General features: G+C 36.8%; 1 protein-coding gene across 8 annotated transcripts in view; it reads left to right on the forward strand.

Moving 5' to 3' along the window:
• exoc2 (exocyst complex component 2) overlaps positions 1 to 16117 on the forward strand; it is a 265236-nt gene that overhangs the window by 102442 nt on the left and 146677 nt on the right. For all 8 annotated transcript variants that reach the window (XM_072283403.1, XM_072283402.1, XM_072283405.1 and 5 more), the window contains one exon: positions 15204 to 15284. In XM_072283403.1, coding sequence (XP_072139504.1) covers positions 15204 to 15284 — 81 coding nt within the window. The remainder of the gene's footprint in view (positions 1 to 15203; positions 15285 to 16117) is intronic.

A 16117-nucleotide genomic window follows, 5' to 3' on the forward strand; every position in this document is an offset into this window, starting at 1 on the left:
TTTTGCAAATGTTGCGACAGAAGACAAATGATTGGTTTAAGACTTACTTGAACAGCGCGATCTTAGTCATTTATGCAATATGCCTTGCCTATAACAAATGCTAGCTACCCTGAGCCAGAAGATACTGCTAACACTAAAAATAGCTAGAAGCACAGTGAAGCAGACATCAAGACACTGTGCCTTTGATGGGAAGGGCACAGGAGCCAATAAACTACCATTTTGGCATTTCCTTCCTTAACCTCACTGTTAAACTATTGGCTAGTGTTGAACTCGGCAGGCTTGACTTCCTGGCAGAGAAGGTTTACCTGAGTTCAAGTGTATTTTCCAAGAAAAGCAATCAATCAATCAATCACATGATTATCACTTTTAGGTGCAGAAGCACTAAAATAGAACAAAGGAGGAAAATAAAATCTGCAGATGCTGAAAATTTGAAATAAAAACAGGAAATGGTTGCAAATGCTCAGCGCGTCAGGCAGCATTTGTGGATAAAGTGTTCGCATTTCAGCTCAAAAACTTTTACCAGAACAAAGAAAACTATAAATTACTCCTCAGTCCTCACTGAATGAGGTCTTATTCAGATTGATGGAAACATTAAGATGTTTTGCAAGATAGTTAGTGTTATCAAATTCTTCCATCTACAAAGGAATGGCACTGTTAAATCAATCTGAGAGTTTTTCAACATTTATCATACACAGTGGAGTCTTTATTTGATCCCTTTTTGGAATCTTATTTGCTCTTAGTTCTTTCTAATTATCACCTTATAAGCTTCAGTATACTGTAATAAATTGTCTTTGCATTGGCTCCATTTTTGTTTCTGTGCCTGCCCCAAGGCTGTTAGAACAATTGATAAAGGTAGTTCTTTATTGTTGAATAGACAAACTACTACTAAGTGGTAGGGATGTTAGACATGGAAATTTACTCCACAGAACTGTGAAGTGAACAGACCTGAAGACTGAATTGTTGAAGAAGTTTCTTAATATTGTTGCAGTTGATTAGCTTCATTGCTGATCGTAATTGCAATTTTTTTTCAAAAATGCTCATAAATTTTTATGCATACATTTTTTTCAAAAGAAGGATAGTTGCCCAGAGAAAAACAGCTGATGCCCATTCCAAAGGTCTCTAACTTATTAAGCTTATTGCACAACTTTTCAACTCAATTTAAAAAATATAGTCCATATATGTACTTAAGTCTAAAATATGCATTTAAACTTTTAAATTGAATGACGAGTGATTTGATAGTAAACTCTTATTTATTTCTGAATCTACTGGGGTGGAAGAATCCAGTAAGCCTACAGTTACATATGTTTAAATTATTTGTGGTTATTCAGTTCTTCAAGCATATTAAAAGTTTGCAAATTGTAACAAGTGCAACTCCAGTCACTGCTACACGTAATATGTAACTCTTTATAGCGAGTGTATGCTATTTTAAGGCATCAGATGCATATCATCCTGGGAATTCAAAATAAATATTCTCAAAAAGTACACAAGATCTTTGACTCATTTCATACGCTTATTTCTGAAGAAAGTAAGTGCAGCCTTGCATCAAATTAAACATATAAATTTAGTAATAGAGCTTTGTGGTTTTTGCTCAGGTTTTGATTAAAAAGCAACTGGGCTGTACTTTTATTTATTCCCAAAATATAACTGTGAATTAGTATTCAATGAGAGGTTATTAAGTTCATAGCAAATTTGTTATGAAAGTACATGTATGTCGCCATACACTACTCTGAGATTCGTTTTCTTGTGGGCATTTAGAGTAATTACCAAGAAGCACAATAGAATCAATGAAAAACTGTAAAGAAAGATGGGCAAACAACCAATGTGCAAAAGACAAGCAAATACAAAAAAAGAAAAGAATGATGAGTAATAAATATCGAGAACATAAGTTGTCGAGCCCTTGAAGGTTGTGGATTCAGTTCAGTGTTGGTGATAGGTTAGGCTACGTGATCAATTTCTGCTCAAAAACAGTTCGAGCTTCCAATTGATTTACCAGGACTTGCATTTTGAATGCAAGTCAGCTTAGATGGGATCAACACCATCTCTATCATCTCGATCTCCTCTTTGGCCATGTTGTCACACATTTGCTCTATTCTCTCCATCTCTCCCTTTCCTGCAACTTAAAATATGCTTGTATTTATTATTATTACCAATTCTAATGACAGGTTATCAATCTGAAAAGTCTACTCATTTTCTGTCTCAACAGATGCTACTTAACCGGAGTATTTCCAGAATTTCTGTTTTCATTTCATTCTATGGGAAACTTTGGCCAGGAATACTCAAAGCAATATGTGTGTTGGTTTGATTGCACTTGCTCTGTTTTGCTTTATTCTTCATTCAGAATGAATGTGTATTACAATCAAAAGGGTGTAGTTGAAGCAAGTTACAGGTTATAAGTTTAACTGTCCAAATAAGCTATTAACTTTCCTAGTGTTAGTCTCTTCATCCATTCTACCGCAGATGATCCAGCTTTGTTCATGATTGTGCTGAGTTAAAGATAAATATTATTTAGCTGCTTCAGCTTTCTGAGATTCAGTTTGGAAATGGGACAATTTTGCCAGGAGTTCCATACTTTTATCTCATTAAGAGTCAATATGGTTCTAAACCTGTAAAGTTTGAGAATGTGTCACCTACTGGTTTACCTATTGCTTGACTCAGAAACATAAGACTGTTGGATGCCTTACAGCTGTTGACTTAGCCAAAATAAACAGGCTGTCAGAATAAATGGCAGCAGAGATCATGCTTTACCCAGCCTGGTCAGCTGAGGTATTTCCAGCGAAGACTGATGTTGCAGACCACAAGATTCCTTTTGCATGGCTTCAGACCACCTTCGCCTGAAGAAATATAGAGCAGACTTACACTGAATGGAATTTAATTTGAATTTAGTAATAAAGCTTTTCTTTGTGTTTAACATCTGAATGAACTTGACATAAAAACACAAGCTCTCCAACTTTCATATATTTACCAAAAATGATCTATAGATTTCACATTTCTTGAGGTACCCCAACAAAATAGCTGATGCGCTAAAAATGATGTATGACTCAATTTAGGATGGAGTCAGATTTTTAAAAAAAAAGTCATATTTACATTTTGAGTTTGATGTATTAATTTATTGCACAGGTGAAAAAATAATTTTGAAACGTTCACCATGTTTGGATATTTAAAAAATTTGGAAGTTCTTTAATACGGAAAAGAAAGTGCTTTTTAAAGATTAAAATGCTTGACAAGTTGAGTATGTAATTTAAACCCGAGTAGTTGTATGTATTTAAGACCTTGAGTTGATACCAAGAAAATAATGAAATCCCAGCTCAGTGTAACATTCAGTCATTTACAGTGGCATGCAAAAGTTTGGGCACCCTCGTCAAAATTTCTGTTACTGTGAATAGTTAAGTGAGTAGAAGATGAACTGATCTCCAAAAGTCATAAAGTTAAAGATGAAACATTCTTTTCAACACTTTAAGCAAGATTAGTGTATTATTTTTGTTTTGTACAATTTTAGAGTGGGGGAAAAAAGGAAAGGAGCATCATGCAGAAAGTTGGGCACCCCAAGAAATTTGAGCTCTCAGATAACTTTTACCAAGGTCTCAGACCTTAATTAGCTTGTTAGGGCTATGCTTGTTCACAGTCATCATTAGGAAAGGCCAGGTGATGCAAATTTCAAAACTTTGTAAATACCCTGACTCCTCAAACCTTGTCCCAACAATCAGCAGCCATGGGCTCCTCTAAGCAGCTGCCTAGCACTCTGAAGATTAAAATAAATGATGCCCACAAAGCAGGAGAAGGCTATAAGAAGATAGCAAAGCGTTTTCAGGTAGCCGTTTCCTCAGTTCATAATGTAATTCAGAAATGGCAGTTAACACGAACGGTGGAGGACAAGTTGAGGTCTGGAAGACCAAGAAAACTTTCCGAGAGAACTGCTTGTAGGATTGCTAGAAAGGCAAATCAAAACCCCTGTTTGACTGCAAAAGACCTTCAGGAAGATTTAGCAGACTCTGGAGTGGTGGTGCACTGTTCTACTGTGCAGCAACGCCTGCACAAATATGACCTTCATGGAAGAGTCATCAGAAGAAAACCTCTCCTGCGCCCTCACCGCAAAATTCAGCTTCAGAAGTTTGCAAAGGAACATCTAAACAAGCCTGTTGCATTTTGGAAACAAGTCCTGTGGATTGATGAAGTTAAAATAGAACCTTTTGGCTGCAATGAGCAAAGGTATGTTTGGAGAAAAAGAGGGTGCAGAATTTCATGAAAAGAATTCCTCTCCAACTGTTAAGCATGGGGGTGGATCGATCATGCTTTGGGCTTGCGTTGCAGCCAGTGGCACGGGGAACACTTACTGGTGGAGGGAAGTATGAATCCAATTAAATACCAGCAAATTCTGGAAGGAAACATCACACAGTCTGTATAAAAAAAGCTGAAGATGAAAAGAGGATGGCTTCTACAACAGGATAATGATCCTGAACACACCTCAAAGTCCACAATGGACTACCTCAAGAGGTGCAAGCTGAAGGTTTTGCCATGGCCCTCACAGTCCCCCAACCTGAACATCATCGAGAATCTGTGGATAGACCTCAAAAGAGCAGTGCATGCAAGACGGCCCAAGAATCTCACAGAACTAGAAGCCTTTTGCAAAGAAGAATGGGCGAAAATCCCCCAAACAAGAATTGAAAGAGTCTTAGCTGGCTACAGAAAGCATTTACAAGCTGTGATACTTGCCAAAGGGGGTGTTACTAAGTACTGACCATAAAGGATGCCCAAACTTTTGCTTCAGGCCCTTTTCCTTTTTTGTTATTTTGAAACTGTAAAAGATGAAAGTAAAAAAGTAATCTTGCTTAAAATATTAAAGAAATGTGTCATCTTTAACTTTATGCCTTTTGGAAATCAGGTCATCTTTTACTTAGCTATTCACAGTAACAGAAATTTTGACCAGGGTGCCCAAATTTTTGCATGCCAATGTAACTTGGTTGACAGTTTCATAACATCTTTATTAACTTTGTGTAGTTTCATTTGGATATTAAAAAGGATGTGATGTTCATCATTTTAAAGGTCAAAGTCACTGTAAACTTCAACAGAAGGAAGCCATTTGGTCCATCAGGGTTATGCCACTTCTCAGAGCAAGTTCATCCAATATATTCCTCCATTCATTTCCTTTAATTTATTCTCTATCAGTAACCCATTATTTTTCCCATGTTGCTCTGACATCCACCATCACCGGGGGTAATTTGCGATAACCAGTTAAGCTATTGTCTGCAATGTTTTTAGTGTGTGAAAGCAAACCAAAGCACCCAGAGTAAACCCAAACAGTCTCAGGGAGAGTGTGCAAGTCTCAGCATGGACAGCAGCAAAATTTGGTGTTGTCCCTGGATTGTTGGAACTATGATCCTGCAGCACCACCTGCTGCGTCACTGTGCCGCCCATATTCTGTGTAGTCATTCGAATGGAATTGAAAATGCAAGTCAAAATCAATAATTTTAATGACTTTATTTGCTTAAAACTTGAAGATCATGAAATTGATAGAGAGCAAGAAGCTTTTCCCCATAGCAGATTTGCCTTTGACCAGTTTAAGAGGATGTTGCAATGGGATTTTTTTTTCTCTTTATGGAACTAAGACAATGGTAGAGGCAGGGCATCTCACAGCATTTAGCTTTGTAAGGGAGCACTTGAAGTGCCATGGTTTAAAAGCTTTAAGCTGAATGCTGGGAAATGAGATTACTATAGCAAGCTTCTAAATGACCAGTATGGACACATTAGCCCAAAAGCCCGTTTCTGTACAGTGCAACTCAGACTGTCAGATAAAATGCAGTGTATGGAATGTTGTTTTCTGAGATAAGTAGTTGTGAGTAGGATACAGTTTGTTAAAAATAAGCATTAAATATTATCCTTACATAAAGGTTTTGCATTCACATCCTTAATGATTCAATTGAAATGGATTTTAGGACTTGCATAGCAACACCTATAGCCTTTAATTCTGCTTTAATTTACCAAATGATGCAAATCTATCACTTTAGAATCAGAATGTGTCAAAATATTGAGTATTTTCTGTAGGTAAAATCATTGCATAGAAGTTTCCGTGTTTGGTGAGTTTCTTCAGATATTTTGGAATGAAAGTAAACTCCCCTTGCAACTTAAATAAAAATGAAGCTTCTAAATGGTTCACAAACCCATGAACACACCTTCATTATTCCTGGTACTTTCCACTATTTATTTATATTGTAATTTATAGTAATTTACTGTCCTTGCTCTGCTGCCACAAAACAACAGATTTTGTGTTCTATAAATTCTGATCCTGAATCAGATGCTGAGATAGTCAAATAATATATTAAGGTCAGTCCATCTGGTTGTCATTGACCAACATAATATTTAATTTCTCCGGAGAAATATATCCAGAGATCAACTATAAAATTAACTGTCAGTTGAGAATTTGGTGCAATCAATGGTGCACACTATTTCCAAACAGACCTCTTTCTTTTGAACTGTAAGTTTAATCAGTTTACTAAATATATAATTGAAACAGTTTTCACGGAAAATACTGTAACAAAGGAAAAAGTTTGAGAACAAAAAGGTTAGGAAATTGCTCATCAGAATATGTTCTTGTGTAATTTGGGAAAGCATGCACAGATTGTTTGATTGCTTGTGAAATCCCTGCATTTATACTGAGAAATATCATGATCAGTCCATTGGAATTTTAACAGTGCTACATCACTTACTGGCTGTCTGGTGAAATTGACAGTAGTAGGTTAAGTTAGTGAACCAAATTGTGAAGACTTCGTCCAAAGTTGCAAAGTATACAAGAATGCAATTCCCTTGTTCTAGATTTATTGCAGCTTGCTACTTTTCAAGGAAATAAATATGACTGAAAGCAAATGATGAAGCTTAAACTGCACTGCTGCCATAAAACAATATTTTATATCATATAACTTCTGATTCTAAATCTGATTCTGAGATATTCAAATTATGTATTCAGGTTAGTGCATCTGGTTGTCAGTGAAGCTGAGGATAGGGAAATTGATATACAGTCGGCCTTCCATATCTGTGGGTTCTGTATCCGCGGATGCAACCAACAGCAAATCGGGATCGGGGAAAAAAAAACGGAAGTTCTCTCTCCAGCACTCGTTCGAGCATTATTTGCCTCGCGTTGAGTTGGATCGCTGCTTGTGTGCATCCTTTGTTTCTGTGAAAAAATATCTCCTAAAAAGCAATTAAGTAGTCAAAGCAATTCCTCAAAGGATAAGAGGGAGCGTAACGTACTGTAATCTAGAGATGATATTGTTTGAGCATTGTTAGTCTTGCGTCTTGTTAGTTCACTACTTGTGTTGTGAGCGAGAGGAAGGAGTTTAAGGCTAGTAAGGGATGGCTGGCTAGCTACGTAAAGTGCTACAGCCTCAGGGACTTAAAGGTCACGAGAGAATCGGCATCGGCTGATGCCAAGGCAGCATCAGTGTTCCCAGAAGAGCTACAATGGTTGTGTCTGTCCTGAGCATGTACAGACCTTTTTTTCTTGTCATTATTCCCTAAACAATACAGTATAACAACTATTTACATAGCATTTACATTGCATTAGGTATTATAAGTAATCTAGAGATGATTTAAAGTATACAGGAGGGTGTGTGTAGGTTATATGCAAATACTACGCCATTACGCATCCATGGAATTTGGTATCCACGGGGGATCCCAGAACCAAACCCCCGCAGATACGGAGGGCCGACTGTACAAATTGATGCATTGTGTAGTGAGACTGTGAGGAAGGACAGGTAGTTGTTGAATCAGAAGTTGTAGTTAGTGGGATGAGTTAACAGGACAAAACTAAAAAGCGATATAGGACTGAAGCTGTTATAAACATGAGAAATTCTTCAGATGCTGGAAATCCAAAGCAACACGCACAAAATCCTGAGGAAACTCAGCAGGTCAGGCAGCATCTATGGAAATGAATGAACAGTTGACCTTTCAGGAAAGGAAGGAGAAGACACCAGAATGAAAAGTTGGAGAAGGGGAAGGAGGATATCCTTGAAGGTGAGAGGTGAAGGCAGGTGGGTAGGAAAGGTAAAGGGCAGGCGAGGAAGAAATCTGATAGGAGAGGAGACTGGAGCATAGAAGAAAGGGAAAGAGGAGAGGATCCAGGGGGGAGATGATAGGCAGGTGAGAAGAGGTAAGAGGACAGAGTGGGAAATAGCTGAAGGAGGAGGGAGGGGGAAGGAATTTTTTTTTATTTGGAGGAGAAATCACTACTCATGCTATCAGGTTGGAGGCTACCCTGACTGAAGATTAGGAGTACTGTGAGCAGTTTTGTATTCCTTATCTAAGAAAATATGTGCTGGTATTAGACAGGGTTCAGTGGAGGTAGACAGGAATGAAAGGGTTAACATATGAGCAGCTTTTGATAACTTCGGGCCTGTACTCACTAGAGTTTAGAAGAATTGGGGGAGGGGGATCCCATTGATCCCAATCAGATATTGAAAAGCCTAGTAGAGTGCTGTGGAGAGGATGTTTCTTATATTGGTGAGTCTAGGACCAGAAGGCGTGTCCTTGGAATAGAATGATGTCCATTTAGAACAGAGGTGAGGAATTTCTTTAGCCGGTGAGTGGTGTATCTGTGAAATATATTGCCATATATGACTATGGAGACTAAGTTATTGTGTATCTTTAAAGCAGATGTTGATAGGTTCTTGGTTAATCAGAAGGTTATGGGGAAAGGGCCAGAGAATGGGGTTTGAGAGGGATAATAAATCAGCCATGATGGAATGGCACAGCTGACTCAATGAGCTGAGTATCTTAATTCTGCTCCGATTTCTTAAGGAAACAGGTCAAATCTAGGAACTGAGAATGGAAATGTAGGATGTTTCATTTTCTGAATTTCATGGCAGCAGTTTTTTGTTTAAAGATTTGGGAGTAATTGTAAAAATCCCAGATTAAACAGGCAATTCAAAAGCTTAATTCGGATGAGAAGTTACAGGTTATTGATTGCAGTAAGCATTTACCAAAAAAATGTGTGATTAGCTTATAAAGTAGTTACTAGTTTTGTTTGCTACCGACAAGTAGTCGTGCTTCACCAGCATCATCTTAAGTCGTCAGGCTTTCTTCCGGTATTACATATATGGATGAGTGTTTTGAGAGTACTCTGCTAGTAGAGAAAGAGGTGAGCAGGCCTTGGCTTGCAAATGTCTGCCGTGTCAATACCAAGCAAACAAAATAGCTTGAAAACAGTCTCTGACTACTTCTAGAAGTTGCATGAGTTAATTCATTAAATAGTGCATTATTTAGTGCAGTAACAGAACAGAAAGTACAAAAACTTGAGCTTTAGTTACTGCAACTGAATATTCTAATAGGTTTACTTAATGGAGATTGTAAAATCAATGGTATTCTATAAGCAAATGAAAATAGTATAGATTTAGTTTGACTGCACAACCAATTTGTTTTTCCTTCCTCAATGACTTATCAGATTCTTAAAAAGGTTGAATTATATATTTGAACTGGATTGACTTTATCTCTTACATCCTTCACACCAATAAGGAGTAAAATTTTTATGTTACATTTCTGTCTATATGTGCAATGTACAATTTATAGTAATTTGTAATAAATAGTAGGTAGAACAGGACAGTCAATATAGCATAGAAATACAATTGTGTGAATTAATCAGTCTGATAGCCTGGTGGAAGAAGCTGTCCTCCGCAGCCTGTTGGTCCTGGCTTTTAGTGCTACTGTACCATTCCCCGGATAGTAGCAGCTGGAACAGTATGTGGTTGGGGTGTCTTGGGTCCCCAACAATCCTTCTTTCAAAGTTCTAAGCATGAGAAAAGGTTTCCAGCTTTTTGCTAAATAAAGTTTAAATAAAATAGGGTTTGAAGGAAACTTTTCATTTTAAAATCTTAAAATTATGTTGCAGCTTTGGTAAATATTCTTTTATGATTTACAAGATGGTGTGGTGTTAAACCTTTTCTGCTGAGGATGCACAGCAAGTGTGACTGGATTGAAAAATGTGACTGGAATTTGTTATGGGCTATTTCAGCCCAATTGTGCATCTGCATGACTTCATGAAATCTTTCTTGGTTAAACTCAAAATGAGTATTAAAAAAGGAACAAAAGGCAAAGCAAACAACTGCACAGTTAGAGCTGCAGTCTCAAGTCCAGGGACCTGGGTTTGATCAGTGTGGAGCTTCCATGTTTTCCCTGTGGCAACTTAATTCTAATCATCCCGCATCACAGAGACATGTGAGTTGGTAGGTTATTTGACTTGTTCTCATCAAATAACCTGATGAGGGATGATGGAAATATAGGGTGAATAGAATCCGTTAGGGCAGGATTGGTGTGAAATATAAGTCTTTGATTGTCAGCTTAAACTCAGCAGCCCAAGGACCTATTTCTGTGCTGTATCTCCCCTATGATTCTGATTAGTACCTTCAAAGAAAAAAACATTTCAACTTAAACAACCTTTGGTTGCTCCTCATGAGGAAATAAGCTTGAATATATTGAAGTAATGTATGGTCAGGATTAAGATAAAATATTTAATATTATTGTCATATTTGAGTTGGCCCTTTAAAGCTAGTCAAGTCGACTTCTGGCATATTGAAGTTTAGAAAACTAATATTTTATATCCTTGGTAAAATACTTAATTTGAATTGTTTTTAGAAAAATATGCAGTAAGTTCAAATCTTGTTCAAACTTTTCATGATCTGTTTGTGCAGAACCAGTATGTTAAAATTGTATTGGGTTGAATAGAGGATAGGATTTTTTTTCTGAAGAGACACTTATTTCTCATATGTTTCCACTTGATGCAAGAAGTCATTCAGCCCATCAAGACTCAGCCATCTCTCAGGGCAATCCCATCATATCTCTTCTCCGATTGCTTACTTATAACCCTTTCTCTTTGTTTTGTTTCTTTTGTGTCTGTGAGCCTAAATTGGAATCAGCAATTAAACCCTTTCTGTAATATAAGTGATTTTAGTTTTAAATATAGGGAGCTTGATAATCTTAAGTTTTCAAATAGTCATAGAACGCTACAGCACAGAAACAGGCCCTTCAACCTATCTAGTCCATGCCGAGCTGTTATTCTCCCCAGTCCCATCTACCTGCACTTGGGCTATAGCTCTCCATGCTGTACCTCTCCCATCATGTACAAAATTCTCTTCAATGTTACAATGGAGCCCACATCCACCACTTCCACTGGCAGCTCATTTCACACTCACACCACCCTCTGAATGAATTCCCCCTCAGGTTCCCCTTAAGTATTTCACCTTTCAATCTTAACCTTTGACCTCTAGTTCTAGTCTCACCCATGCTTGTATTTACCTCAACTGTAGCCCTCAAAATACAAAAGTTGGGCAGTGTGACCAGCAGTGAGGAGGCAAGTTCCTGATAGTGCAAGGATGCAAGTGGGGTAGAAGTATCAATAGACTTTAATCCAGAGAAGAGTAGGTGTTGCATTTATGAGGTGCAACAAGATGAAAATATTGAAGGTTGTAGAGAAATAGAGAAATCTTTTAGTATGTGTTGACAGATCCCTAAATGTATCAGGTTAGATCAACGAAATGGATAAAAAGGCAGATGTAATGCTTTTTTAATAACTGAGGCAGAGCAGGGAGTTTCTGTTAGAACCGAACACAACACAAGTGAGGCAATAGACTGAGTACTCTAGAGTTTGGGCAAGATAAAAGGAAAGATGCAACTGTACTAGAGAGGTTGGATAGGCAATTTACAAAGATGTTTCCAGTACTGGATAATTATTGTGATGATGACAGACTGGATAAGAAGTTGTTTTCTTTGAAACAAAGGAAGCCATGGGTGGGGGAAGCAAGGAGATTAATTGAGCTAAACAAAATTACTGGGGGCCAGAATAGGTTCTTCCTCATTGTCCTTTACAGAGGGGTCAAAATCCAGGAGAGGAGACTAGATTTTAAGTAATTGGAAGAATAATTTAAGGAGATGAAAAATTTTATTTTCATCTGGTGGGTAGTAGGGGTAGAAACACTTAGCATATTTAAAGCATGCCTGTATACATACTTGAAGAGCCATGACCTGCAGGGACACAGAGCTGATGCTGGACTGGAGGGTCAGGATGGGTATTCTTTTCAGGTGACTTCAACCATGATGGCCTTGAATTACAGCCTCAGTTGTAAATTTATGATTATATTAACAGTAAATGCTACCTCACAGAACTAATGTATTTTTAATTATAAAACAGTAAAAATTTATATATTTTTAGGAAGAAAACAGTGCAGGGTTAATTAGGTGTTGGGAAATCTTTGCCAAAATGTATATTCAATTTATTTCCATGTATAGTTTAAAAATGGTTTTACTAATCCTGTTTAAAATGAAATGTTGGCAAAGAATTTTGTAACCCAAATAATTGTTTTCTTAAGTGGACAGTTTGTTTGTAATATTTAAAATTTTCTTCAAATATAAATGCGGAATTTGAATTGTGGAATTCTCTGAAGTAGTTACTCTGAGTTGGGTCAAACTGAACTCAGTTATGAGATGAATAAAGCCAAGGTGCCATACAAGATGAGCGAAGATGCAAAATTAAAGGAAGGTAAGAGAACATGTGATTATTCACAGGAGTAGTTGGAGGGGAATACTAAGGAGCTGCATAATCAATTTAGTTTTCAAGCCCGTGTGTGTGTGTGTGTGTGTGTGTGTGTGTGTGTGTGTGTGTGTGTGTGTGTGTGTGTGTACTAATTAAAATTTGAGAACACCTACCAGGTGAAGTTATTGCTAATGAATGTTGATTTGAGTTGATAAAATAAAGGCTTTTCATTTTGCATTCTTCACACTAGCCCAGCTTAAAATAGGTTTCAGAAAACCAAATGAAAGTATTAATATTGTAAGTAAGGGCTAGTGCCTGTGGTCTTCAGTTTCCGTTTTGTTTAATTTCCATATCCACCTCCTCCTGATAAAAATTATCTCAGGTTAGCAAATGTGTCCAATCAGTTTGGAAATTTGCTAAGAGTAAACTGGGATTATTTTACAAGCAATATTTCAAATTTGGACTGAAAAGATAGTATCTAAATCTGTTTTAACTGTACTGGATTTGAAAATTTTGTTAAAACATTCAGGTGTGATTTACATTTCACTTACAAAGAACTGGCTGGTTGCTGCTGAAAGAACTGAATTATAAGGCCCTTAATCCAATCGTGTTTCCACTGACCATTGAACACTAATCTTATTTTTCCTCTTGCATCCCCATAAACTCCCTACCTCTCGTTCACCTGTTCCACCCCGGCCCTTCTCTACCTTTACCCCCAACACTCCCATTTATTCTCCTGCATTAGAGTCATTTTGACGTACCAAAGAACATGGCTCTGGCATGGGGAGGAATCCAGAGCACCAGGGGAAAACAGTAATTGGTTGGCCATTCAAATTTTTGTCTCCAAATTCCAATCTTCTGCCATTTTTACTCTAGGAGTATGTAACCTCAACGCAAACCATCTTAAGCATTTTAGACTCCGATAATGGGACAAATTTCACTATCAGCTGCAATGCAAGAGTATTTGCCACTAGGTTTGAAACAAGCAGTCTAGGACATCAATAAACCTTGGATGTGGACTTCTGTTTGGTTGGTAATAGTAGTTCCTGACAGTGATGTCATTAAACTATCTGTGGACACTTAATCTGTCACATGGAAGTTTTCCTGGAAGGATTAGCTCAATTTTTACTTAAATATTTTACAGGGGTTAAGTTTATGGCTAGAATATGCACCGAGGTAAAAACTGAAAAACAAATTTCTAAAAATAAAAACATTGTATTATTTTGCATTATGATGTGCTTATTTGAGGATAATTCTTTTAAGATCTAATTTTGCTAAGCAAAATTACGTAATGACTTAATACATCATTAAAATTCATTATTAAAGTTTGGTGAGCAGTAATATTTTGAAGATATTTTACATCAAGAATAGTCTCTGATAGAGTGATGGCGATTTGTTAATTAGTGGAGAATACACCAAAACATTGGAACATTTCGAAGAATAGGGAAGCAATAAATGAAACTTTGGATTAGACACTGCCTTTATCAATCTTTGTAATGTGTAACCACCTTTATAATATGTTTACTCCAACATTTGTTGTGAGATTTCACAGCATGAAGATGGAAAATACAAAAACAAAGTTGGAGAGTTGGTGGAAGTACTTAGCATGTTGTGGAGTAGCTATGGAGAGAAATAAACATTAACATTTTCGTCAATGTTCTGATTATGGACCTTTAATTCAAAACCTGGGCTTTACTTTTATTTCACTGCAGGCTGCTTGACAATTTCTATATTCACCATTATTCCTACTTCAAAGCAGATAATTTTATCTATGTGTAACGCTTAAACAAAACTGTAAGGAGGCCTTTGCAATCAAAGCAGAAAATGCTGGAAATACTCAACAGTTTAGGCAGCATCTGTGGGAAGAGAAATAAAGTTAATTTTCAAAACCCATTTCTTTTTCGACTGTTGCTTCCCAGATTAATATTCCAGAATTTAACATTTAATGCTATTTTAAGTATTTTTGCAGAACTTTTCATATTCTGGATGGGAAAAGCATGACCCAAAAGGGATAAAAATACAAACTGTGTTGAATAGCATAGTTCCTAGCAGCTTTGGCATAGAGGGAGGCCATGTAGTATTGATTGTCTGACAGAAAAAGTCACAATATTGTTTTCATATATGTAGTTAGCATATGGGTTTACTTAAAGCCTACAAACCATTTGCATATGATTGGAGCGCTTTGCGGTGCATGTATAAAGATTTATTACCAGGTAGGAAGCCTATCTTTCAAGTCTTTGACTATTCAGAATCTATTGAATTTTAATGCTCAGTTGTAATTTTTAAATTTTTTTGAGTTTCAGCTGAGGAAATTTAAATTTATACTCTTGCCTCTTTGAGTGTAGATTTTTGTTCGAAATTAGTGATTATTGGTGCTTAAATGTGCTTCATATATCTTAAAATGCTTCTCCAGTGAGAAAATGTAATGAATTTAATAGCAGAGCACTTATTTAATAATAAAAAGCTCTTTGTTACCTTTGTTACTTTACAATTTCAAAAATTATGTAACCTTAATTTTGCAAGTTTCCTGAAGGAAATTGGAAATTATTTTTGTATTCAATCCAGAAACCAAAAGTGGTGAAGTAATGCAAAATGCTTGTAGGAGGGGGAGAAAAGTGTTTAAAGTTGTACATATACTTTACACCTTGAAATAAATGACTGCCTATTGAATGAACTGCACTTTTCATTCCAGCAATTCATCAAAAGTTGGAAGTGGATGGGACGGAAAAAGTGGAAGGATCTATGACGCAGAAACTGGAGAATGTACTCAACAGTGAGTTTTACTTTTTTCAGCCACCCCTACATATGGACATTGTTATTCATCTTGACAGCATCCATATTTGTAAACAAACTGAGAAATCAGTGGCCATCAGTACTTAAATGCATTGAAAATTTGTTTAAAATATTTGTCCAGTGAGAATACATATATAATAAGAAAAACTTTGGTAAGATAATTCATAATTTAATGACTTGTAACTTGACATTTAGAAATGTATCCAAGATTTGATGTCATACTGAATATTGCTGTATATTTTTATTTATAGATATGCAATAACTTCAATTTTCTCTTTATATTCTTTGACTCAACTAAAAAGAGAACTAGTTTTTGTCATATGTAGTAAATTTTATACATACATGGGTGAGGAGGCAGGTTTTATTCCAAAGTGTACACATTAATTCTCACTGTGGTTATACTGAAAAGTGTGATTGATGTTCAATGTCAATCGGATTATCGGCACCCAATTGCCCACCATTGAGAACATCTACTATAAACGCTGCCTGGGCAGGGCGAAAAGCATTATCAAGGATGTATCTCACCCTAACCACGGACTTTTTACTCTCCTCCCATCCGGTAGGCGCTACAGGAGCCTCCGCTCCCGCACCAGCAGGCACAGGAAGAGCTTCTTCCCTGAGGCTGTGACCCTGCTGAACCTCACATCACAGCACTAAGCAGTATTCAACCCATATTGTACTGTCTCAGTACTTTTATATTTGTGTGCTGTAGCACTTGCTTTTTATTCACAGTTATTTTGTAAATAACACTATTCTTTGCATTTCTGGTTAGATGCTAACTGCATTTCATTGGCTTTGTATCTGTACTCGGCA

The sequence above is a fragment of the Mobula birostris genome, chromosome 19 (genome assembly GCF_030028105.1).
Source record: "Mobula birostris isolate sMobBir1 chromosome 19, sMobBir1.hap1, whole genome shotgun sequence".
NCBI classification, from domain to species: Eukaryota; Metazoa; Chordata; class Chondrichthyes; order Myliobatiformes; family Myliobatidae; genus Mobula; species Mobula birostris.